General features: G+C 37.8%; 1 protein-coding gene across 2 annotated transcripts in view; it reads left to right on the top strand.

Moving 5' to 3' along the window:
* Positions 1–1,871: 1,871 nt before the first annotated feature.
* The window catches only part of cacnb2b (calcium channel, voltage-dependent, beta 2b), a 58,493-nt gene continuing 45,227 nt past the window's right edge, over positions 1,872–15,137 (top strand). For both annotated transcript variants that reach the window (XM_073849647.1, XM_073849649.1), the window contains exon 1: positions 1,872–2,282. In XM_073849647.1, the coding sequence (XP_073705748.1) occupies positions 2,235–2,282 (48 nt within the window). In that variant the 5' untranslated portion in view covers positions 1,872–2,234. The remainder of the gene's footprint in view (positions 2,283–15,137) is intronic.

Here is a 15,137-nt window from a genome sequence, read left to right as displayed (position 1 = left end):
GCAAGAATAAGAGCACCGTCTGGCCTTCGGATGGAGATTTACTGCTGACCACAGAACCATGATTCATTGAAAGATACGCATGACAATCGCAGCTTTTGATTAATCGTGATTGCGATTTCATTTCGAATTATCGTGCAGCCCCAGTGATAACAGAGCTCAAACCGGTTTACAATTTGTGTCACTCCGCTTGTGGTATTTCTCACAGCGATTGTCATGGCGGACACCCAAATCTACTATAATTTTATAAATAATATACTTTTTTGTGTCACGGAATGTAGTTTTAAGAGTTTTTTAGGCGTGAATGTACTTGTTTAGAATTCAAATATGTGGTTTGTTATTAAAGATAACATCTATTTCAAACATCACTTCAAATGTTTCAATAAAGCAACTCAATGTTCCTTCATTATTAGTTCTAAAGTGACATTTTCGAATTGGTAATGGGAGGCCTGGGCTCAGCTGTTAAACTATCAACTTGAAATTTGAATTTATGGCGTAAAGAAGTTCTGCACAAAAGAGGGTTTTTAAAGACACTCCGTTGTTGTTTCTTATGCATTTACACACTCATGCTTCAAACTGTTGTATAAACGCAATATAACACTCATAGCCGTGCAATATGGCTGTATATCGGGACGCTGTAATTAGCTGTACAGCCATATCGTACGGCTACGAGAGTGATATTGATCATATATTATTCATATACAGCATTTTGCAGTTAAAATAAGATGACTTGTCCTGTTATTTATTTTTTATTTAATTACTTTTTGTTACTGTATGTTGTTATGTAACTTACCAGTTACCAAACATCTAACTAAATAACAGTTTTTTTACTTGATTTCTATTAAATAATTACCATGTTATGACCAAGATGTTGAGATATGTGATGGCATCATTTTTCTTAATTTTTTCTTTGAAATCCCAAGTGTAAGTATTCAAGGAGAAACCTCTGAATATGATAGCTTTCTTTCTCTAATGCTTATTTCAAGCCTATTTTCTCAGCTCAGCATTATTCTCATCTAACCAATGAGGCATGATTTATTCCCTCGAAAGGAGACGTTAAAAACCCATATCTGAGTGTGACTGAATTGTTCGCCTCGGTGTGCCTCCCACGGATTCCAGAATAGAGCTTAATTTTAATTCATTCCGTTTAAACTTGACAGTCAGCATGTGAACAGATGCTGCAAATGAAATTGCATGAGCTCTCGCCTCCTCAGCAGGGGACAACAGAGGGAGAGGAGACAGCAAGGACAGACACTCAGATACAGTATATAGATAAAGAAGAGGAGTGGACTGACTGATAAAGCCAGTGATACAGAAAAGGGGCTGAGATTCCACGAGGGAAAGAAGGAATTGCATTTGAATTCAGCCTGTGTTTTTCCTGCATTACGAGCTTCACTAAGTGCTCTTGCATGCGGTGTAGCAACAGGGAGCGAGAGGAAACAGCAAACTACAGCAACAGAAAGGACATGAGGGGGTAACACAGGTAATCAGGAGCGTCCCTGACAACACACAGGGAAAAAGAGACAGAAAGAGCCTGAATCCACAGGGGAGGGACGCAGGGAGGAGCCGTGGAGGTAGAAAACAGCAGAAACCGGGGAGGAGAGACAGCAGACGGTGGACTCCAGCCTCCTCTGCCTGGGTGGACTGGAGACAAGGCAACCCAGACGCGGCTCGCATCTGCATTCTGATTGGCCAGGGTGGGCGGGGCCAAGCTGACGCAGAGAAAGTCAGGCAGGAAAATGACATTTACACCGTGTATCAATTTTAAACTCCGAGCCTGTGTCTGTCTTTGAAAAAAAGGGGTGCGGTGGGAGGGGTGGGGGGGTTTGTCTGGGGAGGGTGCAGGCTGGCGTAAATAAATAAGGAGAGGAACTCAACGAGGGAAGAGCCGAACAAATAAATCGCACACACACCTGGAGCCAGCGGACTGTGAGCCTGTTGGTCTCGAGCATCAGGAGGACAGCAGGAGGATGCGAAACACTCACTTTGACTGGCTGCATTGCATTCTTCACTGTTTGTGGAGGAATGTCTGCTTTTTATGCGCTCTGTAAACCTAAATGCGGGCTGGACCGGAGGCTGTGTGGAAAGGAGACACTTACCTGATGCTGCTGTGCCTCTCATCAGCCTGATGGCTGTCCCTTACGGAAAGGGATCCAGAGGCTGTGTGTCACCGAAAGAGTGATTAAGACTCTCTTCTTGGCTGCACCATCATCACGACCCCCCTGGATGTTCTCTTGATGTATTGCTGTGGTCTGGGACACTGGCGGAGAGAACAGTCCACCTATGTGAGTAACTGCAGCATGCTTAACAGGATTTTTCACTGGCAGGATGCTCTTGGTAGAAAACCTGTTAACATATAAACATACAGTTTTGAGTTAGTGTCACAAAATTTACTTTAAGTAGAACTTGGATGTGATGTATTGTTATTCTAAGCACCCCTAAAGTTTTCATTGAGTGTTTTAGTGAGTTACCTTTCATAATGCTAAAGACAGGGGTGAAACTGATGTCATTAATAATCTCCAAACTGTTTTTGCATTCTGGACTGGTTTCAAAATGGCAACCTGTTCCCTCTGTAGCACTGAGTGAAGAGGTCAGAGCTGAAAATATCCCAAAAAACTACTACAACCGCCACCATCACCACCACCACATTATCTCTTTGAGTACGTCATCATTCATAACATTTGACGTACGCGCACGTTTCAGCGGGAACTCGACTCGAACGTAGAAGGTCTAAAAATACACTCGTTGCTATTATAAGCCACGTTTTTACTGCCACCTGGACTGCCGCATGGAGAGAAAGTGAATGAGAGTGTGTGTAAAGAACCGAATGAGAGACGCGTGAGTCACTGTGTGTGTCATGATGAATGCTTTACCTAAATCCCCCCAGAGCAGGCGGAAGGGGATCACAGTCACACAGAAGCACACTGAGCTCCAAAGCTGTCAAAGCAAACAGGTAGTAAATAGGCTTATCGTGCCTCAGACCGTATGCACTGTCAGGCAACAGAACTCGAAGTGCACAGAAAGGAATTATAAAATGAAAGCGCCATCTCTTACTGTAACCGCTGCGTCAGATGTTTCCAAATCCTCAGAAATGTGCTGTCGGTATTTTCGGCACAGTCAGGAGTAAAGAAGATCAATGTCTTACGCTACGAGTAGTCAAACTAAGTAGCTATATCGTGCGACTTGTAATTAAAAGATATTCCAGCACTGCGTAAGATTGGTTTTCAATTATATCACCTTGATTGGTGCTAATTTCTCAGATACCTTGTGGAGTCAACATGAAATTGAACTCTAGGCTATTTACTTTCTCAATGGGAGTTCCTGTACTGTGGAAAAACTATAGATTCGCGTTATCGCAATAGAAAAAATGTTTTGGCAATCTTTAATCTAAATGTGACCCTGGACCACAAAACCAGCCATAGGGGTCAGTTTTTTAAAATTCATATTTATACTTTTAAAAGATAAATAAATAAGCTTCCTATTGATTAATGGTTTGTTAGGATAGGACAATATCTGTAAAGTTGTCCAAATGAAGTTCTTAGCCATTCATATTACTAATCATAAATTTAGCTTTTATACACTCTCAAAAAGGATGTGTTAATTTTTAACACATTGTTTGTGTTATGTCTATTTTAGCACATTTTGTGTTACTTTGTGTTAAATGTGTGTTAAAAACGAAAAAGAAAAAAGAAAATATCCAACACAGTGTGTCCAACACAATATGTGTTAAAGGTTGTATCAGCGATTTCTAGCCTAAAACATAAAGTGTCGATTTCAGCTTACCTTTCTTCACGATCCGCTCGCTGCCTGCCCCATAAATTGTCTGTGAAAAAACCGCGTCTCTCTGGTCAGCCTAGGGTCCGAGATATGCCAAAAAAAACAATCGGCGCTATCAACACACCACAGATAACCAAACAGTGTTCCAACCAATCAGCGTCAGGGGTTTGGTGTTGTGGACTTTCCTACTGGTGCAGGGATGTGAGGGAGGCGGAGCGAAAGTCCACAACACCAAACCCCTGACGCTGATTGGTTGGAACACTGTTTGTTTTTGTGTTGGAAGGTTGGTAGTGCCGATTGTTTTTTTGGCATATCTCGGACCCTAGGCTGACCAGAGAGACGCGGTTTTTTCACAGACAATTTATGGGGCAGGCAGCGAGCGGATCGTGAAGAAAGGTAAGCTGAAATTGACACTTTATGTTTTAGGCTAGAAATCGCTGATACAACCTTTAAATATCAGCCAATCACATTGCTGCTTGCCTCACTTCATGAGCTGCTATTCTACTGAGACAAGCAAATTTCCCCTTGCTTCAAGTTTTCATCGTCAGGACATAACTTCGATGTGTGAAGGTAAGAAATGTTTGTATTTGCAATTATGCGTTTTTAAAATGTCTTTTGTGATCGTTTGGAGACGGTCAAGGGGCATTTGCCACATATAGACCTTTTTCCTGAGTAAACGATGAGCGCCGCCATTACGAATTCTAACGTCAGATTGAATGCTTTTCTGTTCCGGTTTCCATAGGAACCCATTCAAATAGCGTCCATCTGTTTTTAATGTAGCTAACGTCCGCTGCTTCGTGTCATCTACACACTCATTAAAGTGAGGCACTGACAAATGACGGTCATTGCGACATTGCCAAGTGATGGCGCTATGGAGCCATGTGCTATTTAAAACATTTGAATAGGTTTAACATTAGTTTATTAGCTCGGAATATACCCTAATTTGACTAGAAACAATGCAGACCGGAAATGCAAAGCATTCTTTCATTTAAGAGTCGGACTTACTTCCGTGTTCAGGAAACACGTCTATACGTGGTACCTGGAAAACTGCCTCACGAATGGCGATGCGAGCTGCACCTGCTGAACATCTCGACGGTGGGAGCTTATTTTAACAGGCTTTACAGTTTCTTTTGTTAGATTGTGAACAGAATCGCTTTTAATTAATCATTGACAGGCTGTAGTGCTTCACATGAGGAAATGCATTCGTTCGTCGCGTCTTTCTCTTTGAAAATGAACAGTATTGTGCAAATTGCCCTAAGACGCTAACATAATCTCTGATGCTTAAGCTTTTCTTGCCTTTTTAGCTATCGCTATTTTACAATATTCGCTATGTGTAGCCTATAAATAACAAAAGTATCTTTCTTTTACTCTTGCAGCTTTGAAGACACTCCTGAAGCGCTTGTGGCAGTTACTGACGAGACAGGAAACAAACGAGAGAATTCATCTCACCGACCATCAGCACCACTTGTATGCTGATAAAAATATGTAAATAAAACGATTAATACTTAAGAGGTTGTCAAATACCAATTTTTAAAAAAATTTAAAGTACAAATTTTATAAACCATTAACAACTTTTCACTCAAGGAACAATTAAAATGTTGAAATGACTGTATTGTGATTGTTTACCTCTCTTTTTTAACCTTTTTGAGTTTTTGTTAGTAGTAGCAGGTTTAATAAATTGTGTTTAAACTATACATTAGTTTGCAGTGTCTTTATTGCATACATTTGTTAAAAAATAACACATACTTGACACAAATTGTGTATTTATAACACAATAGTGTGTAGAAAAAATCAACACATTTTCTGTGTTAGCTGTAATAACACACTGGTTGAGTTAAAACTAACACAAAATGTGTTGTCCTTAACTAGACACAGTGTGTTAAGAAACAACACAGGCTGTGTTGTTTTTAACACATCCTTTTTAAGAGTGTATATTTATGGTAGAAAATTTATAAAATATATTCATGAAACATGATCTTTACTGTATCCTAATGATTTTTGGCATAAAAAAGAAAATCAATAATTTTGACCCATATATTTTTGGCTATTGCTACAAATAAACTTGTCCATTGCATTGTGGGATGCGGTATTTGCATACAAAAAATAGCATACTGTGTACTGTATACTGCAGCAGTAAAAGTAGTAGTAGTATGCTGTTAAAATTAGCATTGAATGTCCTGTTCCCCTCTGACATAGAAGTTAAAAATGTGTTTACTCAAAGAATGTTTTTATATGTGACCCTGGACCATAAAACCTTAAGTAGCATGGGTATACATTGTATGGGTCAAAATGATCAATTTGTCTTTTATGCCAAAAATCAGTAGGATATTAAGTAAAGATTCATGTTCCATGAAGATATGTTTTACATTTTCTACTGTAAATAATTCAAAACTTAATTTTTTATTAGTAAGTTGCATTGTTAAGAACCTTATTTGGACAACGTTAAAGGCGATTTTCTCAGTATTTTGATTTTTTTGCATCCTCAGATTATAGATTTTCAAATAGTTGTATCTTGGCCAAATATTGTCCTGTCCTAACATACATCCATGCGTCAATGTATGTGTATAAATCTCAGTTTAAAAAAAAAACTGACCCATATGGTTTTGTGTTCCAGGGTCACATATTTCTAGAAAACAAGACAAAAATGATTATGTGAGTTGCTTTTTTTCTAGCAAACTCCAAAATCTATTTTTGTCTGCAGTGTAGAGCAGGGCAGTGTGGGAGTTTTGTGTGATATTGAAGTGTTGGATAGACTGAACTTTGTTAAGCCTCTGAAGTGCACTTGGGAGGTGCGGCCTGTTCCAATTCCCTGCCATGTGTTCTTGGTTTCTGTTGTGTATCTAATCCCCTAACATGGATTATACTAGAGTATTTGTGATTTCATACAGGCTTACATGACATTTCTTGCAGACAAATTTACTACTTCTCTTGACAAAGACTCTCTGACTTAGTGATGGCACTTGAGGGCCTGTGAACTTGATCAAAGGATACCTACTGAGTTGTACGTTTGTTTGTTTTTATATGTTTTTTTTTTTCCTAGATGTGGTTCAAATCAGTATGATATTGTGAGGAAACAACCTGAGTTAATCAGTAATCGTTTCATGAAGAAATCATTATATGGAAATGCTATCACTTAGCAGCTTAACTTGACAAGATGAAGTATTAAGGTTTTAATATGAGCGGAAGGGTTGGAAACATGGCTTAGTTCAGCTTCGACTTTAATGTTCTTCCAACACAATATTCAGTTCTTGTTTTTCTTTGGCAGATATTGAACTTGAGTGAACTTGAATTATATTAAGTGTTTGTCTGGCTATTGGCAGTGGCTAATGGCAGATCACCCCTCTCTCTCATGATCCTGCCAGGATACTGGAGATAGGATGGCAGCAGATGAAGGACATGCCTCTGTTAATGCCAATTTCTGGCATTCAAACACACCACACTATATAAATGAAAAGGTTGAGCAAACCTATTCTATTTTGTTTGATATGCCAGCTTTCCTCACTCTGAGTGTGGGTTTTTTCTTCTTTTTTAACAGTTTGTAGAGGTGACACACATGACACTTTAGCAACAGGCCCATGGATTTTTCAGCTCTTTGGAGCAATGAGCATTTTATTGTTTTATGTGAGAAATGTGTCACATGAAAGGCAATGGTTTTCAAATAAAGGAAATTGAAGGGATAGTTCACCCAAAAATGAAAACTTGATCATAAAAAAGTTATTTTGAAGAATGTCGGTTCAGCAGAAGTAAAAAAATATATACAGGTTTGGAATAACTTTAGGGTGATTAAATGATGAGATAATATTCATTTTTGGGTGGATTATACTTTTAATATAAATGTAGGCACAAGCGTTTTAAGCTTCAGCAGGGGTGTTGATTTGATTTGATCACTGGGATGCTGAGTAAACTGTTTTAGCTTAATTGATTGATTTATAAAATGATCTTTAGTGGTAGTTTATCTTCTGCACATGCAAAATTGATTGATAACATAACTGCAACTAATGCAACAATTAGTCTATACTTGATTGTAGAACATATGAAGTATTTTATACTATCTAAGGATCTGGAACCCTATCCGTGTTACAGAATGTTCTACTTTAAACTGCCATGGGAGGCAAACTAACTTAACATTTTCTTCTATTGTTGTAAATATTTGTTTATTTATTATGAATTCTACAACAAAAATCTATTTCTAAATCTTTAATATTTTATTACTCTAATATTTTAGTGCAGAGTGTGAACGCCCCCTAAAGCCCGTTTCACACCGCAAGCGTGAGCAGAGCGTGAGCAGCGCGTATTTTTTTCGGCGTCCATGTTAACAAATGAGTGCATTCACACCGGCAGCAGGAGCAGCGCATGAGCGTCAAGCAGGAGCGTCGCGTGAGCAGCGCTGAAGCGATGGTTTCGGCGCCGAGTCTATTTTTGCTGAGCACGCTCAAATAAAGGGACAGTACACTTTTGATGGCTAAAATAAATATGATTTCACACAAAAGTTTTATAAAATGCATGGAACAAGCTTAGAATGCACATATAATACGCATGTCTAGTGAGTTTAACAAGAATCGTAATCAAAAGAAAAAAAATCCAAAATATGTAGGCCTAGGCTACAGAAGATATAAATGTGTTTTAATTATTCATGCACCCAGCAAGGCAAGCATGGTGTATTAAAAAAAGCCAGAAACTTCCTAAATGTTTTACGGCAGATTATTATTTATTTATTTATTTTGCATCGAGAAAAGCTGCTTTGATTGAGTCTTGGATTGTATAAAGTACTATATAAATAAAGGTAAAATACAATAATAAAATATAATAATAACAATAAATGAAAAATGTAAAAAAAATAAATAAATAAAAAACACACATAGGCTCTAGCGCTACCCATATTTTACCTCATTCGTGTGCAGCTTTATGATTAGGGGAGCACAACGTAACACTTTTTGTAAATGTTGTTTGTCTAGTACAAATATGTCGCTTTGTTTCATAATTACAGTGTATACGTATTTTTTGTTATTTACCTCAAAAGAAGGGAAGTGAAGTGTGACAACATGCCAAGCTGGTGGGATACAATGTAACACGTGAGGAGCACGTTGTAACATCACCAAATGACAGCTTAAAATGTTATCTGATCGAATGAAAAAAACATACGCGACAAACTTAAATATTTGGTCAATAAAATAAAATTATTAACTTTCTCAAATAAAATAATGCCATTAATATATATTTATATATAATAAAAAAATCTATTTTTGAGTTTGACAATGAACACATCGGAACCATTCGTGTTACGACCCTAATCGCAACACACAGACACAGCTGTACAGTATAGTTCAAATTGATGTGCGCAAATAGATGAAACAATCAGAAAAACACTCCACACACAGTTCTCATAGAACACAAGACATATAAACGAGCCAAAATGCTTTGTTTGTGGTCCGCGCTCCCCTATATGCTTTATGATCCCACCAATAATTATTGGGTTGAAGCTGCTTCTGCAGTTTCATTATCAATTTCATATTTACCTGTAATCAGTTTCATAGAAAAAAGCTGATTACTAAATGCTTTGGAGCAGCTGCATGCACGCTCAACGCTTCCAGTGTGAATAGCCTACTCTTGCGAGTCTGCAGCTGCAGTAACGCTGTAGTTACGCTGACGTGCAGCTCACGCTCTGCTCACGCTTGCGGTGTGAAACCTATTACTACTATAACGTGATAAAATCTAGGATTTTCATGAGTAAAAGCCTTCTAATTGTTCTAAATGTTGTTGCATGGGGATGTTTGCTCTTTTTTTTCTTTTTCTTTTTATGTTCTGTGGCTGTTGTATGATGTTTCTGTATAGCATTTGAGTAACGTTGGGCACATTTTATCATTGACGTCATGTTGCTTAGATAATTTGGCCCTAGTTGCTCGTTTCACACAGGAACTTGATACATATTCTGAAGCTCTGAATCAGACATGTTGGCCTTTAATAAATTCTATGTTGGGTTATGTTGTGTTAAAAACAACAATTTCAGGGTTATTTGGTAACCCAGTACTGGGTAAATATTGGACGGAACATATGCAGGGTTATTTTGACCCAGTTTGTTGGGTTTTATACATTAACCCATTTGTTGGGCTGTTGACATAGTGCTGCTGGGTCAGTCAACCTAACTGACATAATAAAAATGTACTCCAAAATCTCCTTTATTTATAGGACAAGAATAGTTCATATATAATGTTTTTTTATTCAATCATATTTACCATCATAAAAGCTTTAAAAAAAACTTTCAGAAAATGTTTTAGGACGTGACAAGAGCAGCCAGTGGGAATCAGTGGGTCGAAAAATGCTATGAGTAGGCTGTTCCAGTTCATTAAATGAGTTGTGTTCATGACTTATTCATCTTATGTGACCCAGCGCTGGGTAGGAAGTATGTGAGGGGGTTCATCATTTGTATTGACATTAAAAATTACCCAGCAGCTGAAGTACAGAAAAACTACCTAGCACTTGGGTAAAATATAAAAAAATACCCCAATAAAATGACCCAACCCCCAACGTAAACACGCCTCTGCCCGACGGGCTGAACCCATTTGGGTCAAAAAATAAAATTAAAATAACCCAGCATTTTTTAGAGTGTAACAAAGTACGCCAGTAGGCCTACCCAAAGTAGCTTAATTTGCACTAAAATCGATAGCCTACCTGAGACACAAGATGGCGCAAGTTTCTTCTGTAAAAGACAAAAGAGAACTTCTGTCTGACGCTACATGAAAGTGGCGCCAATTTCAGTTGATACCCAGAACCAGAACGCCTTTTTGCATTCTACTGCGACGCATTCCATTGTTTTGTTTTTTTTCTATGTAAACGCGTTGCGCGGTCACACTAGACTTTGAGCATGCGAAATTACTTCGGATGCTGCTGCTAAGTCTAAAAAAACGTGTTTGACGTTGCGCTCTTGATTGCCACACTATTCTAAAAACACGGCGCTCAAGTTTAAATAAGTTTTATGAATCTTTTAAAAAAACGCTTCTCTTTATAACAAGCGGACTTACCCAATTTCTTCGCCTTGCGTTTCTCATTTTTAAAGGGAATGGTCGTTCAGTATGAATGAACCCTCTGCAGATTTCGTCGAGTAAGCATAAAATCACAGAATATGTTGTCCACAATAGTTTATAACTGTTTCTTTTGTGATTACCACCAAACATTTGTATACATTGTAGACCTTAATGCTGATGAAAAAAAAAGGCTGTGAGGGACACATTTAAAGTCCCAATGAAATCAAAGTTGGGGTATTTTGGGTTTGAGTATGTAGGCCTATTTGCTAGCCTTAAGTTTATCCATAAGCTAGTGTGCTGTGCTATAAGTAGTGTGTGACAAAATTCACATTTACAAAATATAATATTCAAAAATTACAGTCTCTAACTTCCACCAATATACAGTAGATCAAGGATTTTGATCACATTAACCTGGATATCAGCTTCTCATTAAACTTTCTGTCCAATTAAATGCGAAGCGTTCCACCCCCTATAAATAGACGCTGAAGCTCCAGCTGAAATCGGTCACTTGTTCACAGAATTAGTATTTTCTGTAAGGTGAATGGGGGATATATAGGGGATAGGGAACTATTCAGATTCACGATTCACAGGAACGGCCGCAGTGTGTACTCACTGCTCCAGTCTAAAGACGCGATAGCACGGAGCGAATCATATGCAGACCATAAAACTTAACGGACCCATTTGAATCCTACACATAATGGTATATGTTATAGGGATATGAATGAGATTGTGAGATTGTCATACTGTGGCTTTACAAGGCTCAATGGCTCTTGCCCAAGTTGTGATATAAACAAAACACTATTGGCTATTTAAAAAAGGTTGATATGTCCCCTGTCTTCCAGTTTCAGTTGAAATTACATCAACACAGAATAATGCTGTGTGTTTCAACGTACTTTAAAGTGTTTACCAAGGGTAGAAATGACATACTTTTCGCAATGCACAACGTCCAAATCTGTTTTTGTCTGGCATTCAAATCTGGCAGTTGTCTACTGAAAGTTTTTTTTTTTTTCTGGAAAAACATTTCATCAGCTGAACAACTGGTATGTTATTTAAACAACAGTACAATCCATTGAACACACTTTTCTTCTATCCTTCACAGCCTTGTTTTCATTCCTTCCAAAAATTCAGTATGGTGCTTTATACCCTAATCAGTTACAGAGAGCAGGTTAGTGTTAATTGATGGTTACGAAAGCATGCTTTTTTGCAGTATTCAATGCTTTGACCTATTCCAGAGGCAGGACGGAGAGTGTTTGAACCGTGTTGGAGGATTATGAGCATTGCTCATCCTGTTTTAGAGAGACATACAATCTGTCTGACAACACTGGGCAGGACATGCCCTGTGCTCCACCTTATTCTTTCTACCATTTTAAATCTCCTCTTCCAGCTGTTGGGTGGGCAGGATTGGCCGCTCTTGAGGTCCTGCCTCCAGCACTATGAGGCGGAGCTTGATCCAGATGTTACGTTGCATATTCATGCAGTATTTTAATGCATTGCCAGTCAGAGAGGCTGAGGAGGAAGAAAATGATAGAGACAAGACGACCAAACTTTGTGTTTTTTTGTCATGTCCTGGTCATGCCAGTTGCTGTATACAACATGTAGATGGTGGCTGATGGCCACTGTGTATCATATCAAAGCCTAACTTCAGTGGGACCAAACATCAGCGCTAATGGGCCACAGATCTCAGAGGTGAACTTGGAACTTGAGGGCATCAGTCGCCGATTCTCCTTGTCCGAAATGCCTAGAACTCTTAAGAATAAAAACGTCTCTTGGGTGAGTACTGTCTGAAACTCTAAACCCTTAGATACACTGTATGTGTGTGTCTAGCTAAATAGTCATTTAAAGCACATGGATTTCATTAGGACAATTGGCTTTAGATGAACTTCAGCTTGCACAAAGCTCTCTATTGACAGCTGTAGTTTGTAAGAGCCAGATTGTGATTCAAATGGTATGACTTTAAAAAACTCATCATTAGCATTTAAAGATGGCTGAATATCGTATGCCACAACATTAGCCGTTACACGTGATATCATTTAGCTTGACATTATTAGCACAGTGGTCTTGCGAAAGTGGTTTAAGCTTTGAAACAGCACAAAACGCAGCTCAGCCAGACTAAAAATTGCTCCATAGTCCCTGAAGACCCTACAAGTTTGATTTATAATGCCATATTCAAACAGATGTGCAGGGAAAGATGCTTTCATGCCAGGACGCATTTCAAACAGGCATAATGAGTGACCTGAATGCTGTTAAGAACAAGGATTACTGAGAAAAAAAAAATAAACCCCTTCCAGAAACACAAATTAAGCTCTTCTGGAGTATTGTACGCAGACAATCAGATATCCAACATTTTTAGGAACTAGGGATGCTCATTTCGGTTAATTTTCCTGACCGACAACCGCTGCTCGTTATCCGAACATTAACCGTTAACTGATAAAATTTGAATAATAAATTAGTTTAAAATAAAAATAGAATGCACGAGTATCTGTGATGATACATTAAAAATACAAGCAAATGTTTTATTTTAATGTGCAAACAGCAGCATACAGTGCAACATAAAAAACTGTATTGACATATAACTTAAATTATCACGCATCAGCAGCGGTTCTGAGAACAGAGAAAATCTGAATGAAAAAAAAGAATAATATAAATAGGCCTACACTAAATATGTATAAATTAAATAACTACCTAATTAAGATGACAAAACTAAAACACACTGAATCCTTTTATGCGCTTTGAAGAACTGTACCGGTCTTATTCTTCTCGTCGGACATAAAAATATATAGCAGGCCAGCCAATACCTCAGTGTGCCTAGTTTTTAACATGTCCACATGCTGTACGGATAGACAGGACCGCTGCCTGTTAACTCTTAGATCCGCGAAAAAAACACCATCACAAAAACCCTTTCAATTTGCGGTTCGGGACTTCCATCCACTGTCATATGCTTGTGGAGAAGCGCGTGTTTTACAGCGTTCAGCAATAGCCAATCACAGACATGTATGTTGATTTGATTATCACTGTGGCCAATCAGAGGAGGCTATGTTACAATCCACTCACCAACCAAAGTGCCGGTTTCAGTTTTGCTGAAACTACACTTTCACGAACTCTCTTATTAAAACAAAGAAAGTGTTGGCATTATATAAATAAAAGATTAATTGTGCAGTGTAAAGGTTATTTTATTACTTTTTAATAACTTTATGAGATTGCGATGAACTACTCTAAGATGAGTGATAGCTTTCCAGTGATTGTAACGGGAGCGCCTATTGCGCACTTTCTAGACTATAATTCATTCAGAATTTGAATACATTCACTCACGGATTCACTCTCTGATAACCCAATAACGCTACTTGCCACTGAGTTGCATATACTACATCTGTTTACTAAGTAAAGGTGAAGCGAAATATGTCTGTACAGCCACACTGCACGTGTCAACACGCGCGCGTGAGTAAACAGATAACTTACAAATAGCATTATTTCTTTCACCATGCAGCAAACGTTAAAAAAAAAAGAATAGAAAAAAACCCTTTTAAACCGTTTAACTGATAGTAATAATCGGTTAAAATTCTTACTGTCGGTTAACGGTTAAACGGTCAATATGAGCATCCCTATTAGGAACAAAAAAGATGCAAATATTCAGGTTGGTACTAGACTAAATTCAGAAATTCATCAAAGTTAGCAATAACCAACTCGAATCCCTCAGAAAGTTCATATGATTCAACCAGACCTATATGACTTTTGTAAAACACAAAAGAAGATTTATTTTATTTTATTTGAATTTGATTTATTTATTTATTTATTTGTGACCCTGGACCACAAAAGCAGTCTTAAGTGGCACGGGTAGCAATTGGCAAAAATACATTGTATGGGTCAAAATGATCGATTTTTCATTTATACCACAAATCATTAGGATATTAAGTAAAAATCATGTTCTATGAAGATATTTTGTAAATTTCCAACTGTAAATATATCAAAACTTAATTTTTGATTTGTAATTGATTTGCACTGCTAAGAACTTTATTAGGACAACTTTAAAGCTCTTTAAATTTTCTCAATATTTGGATTTCTTTAGCACCCTCAGATTCCAGATTTTCAAATAGTTGTATCTCAGCCAAATATTGTCCTTTCCCAACAAACCATACATCAATGGAAAGCTTCTTATTCAGCTTTCACAATTTCGAAAAATTGATCCTTATGACTGGTTTTGTGGTCCAGGGTCACATTTATTTTATATTTTTCCGTTTTGGACCCCATTGACTTTCATTGTATGGAAACAGTTAAAGCATTCTGAAAAATATATTTTTGTTTAAGAAAGAAGATAATTAGATAGTTTTGATATGATGTGAGGGT

This window comes from Garra rufa, chromosome 10 (assembly GCF_049309525.1).
Source record: "Garra rufa chromosome 10, GarRuf1.0, whole genome shotgun sequence".
NCBI classification, from domain to species: Eukaryota; Metazoa; Chordata; class Actinopteri; order Cypriniformes; family Cyprinidae; genus Garra; species Garra rufa.
This window is presented reverse-complemented; position numbering and strand designations above follow the sequence as displayed.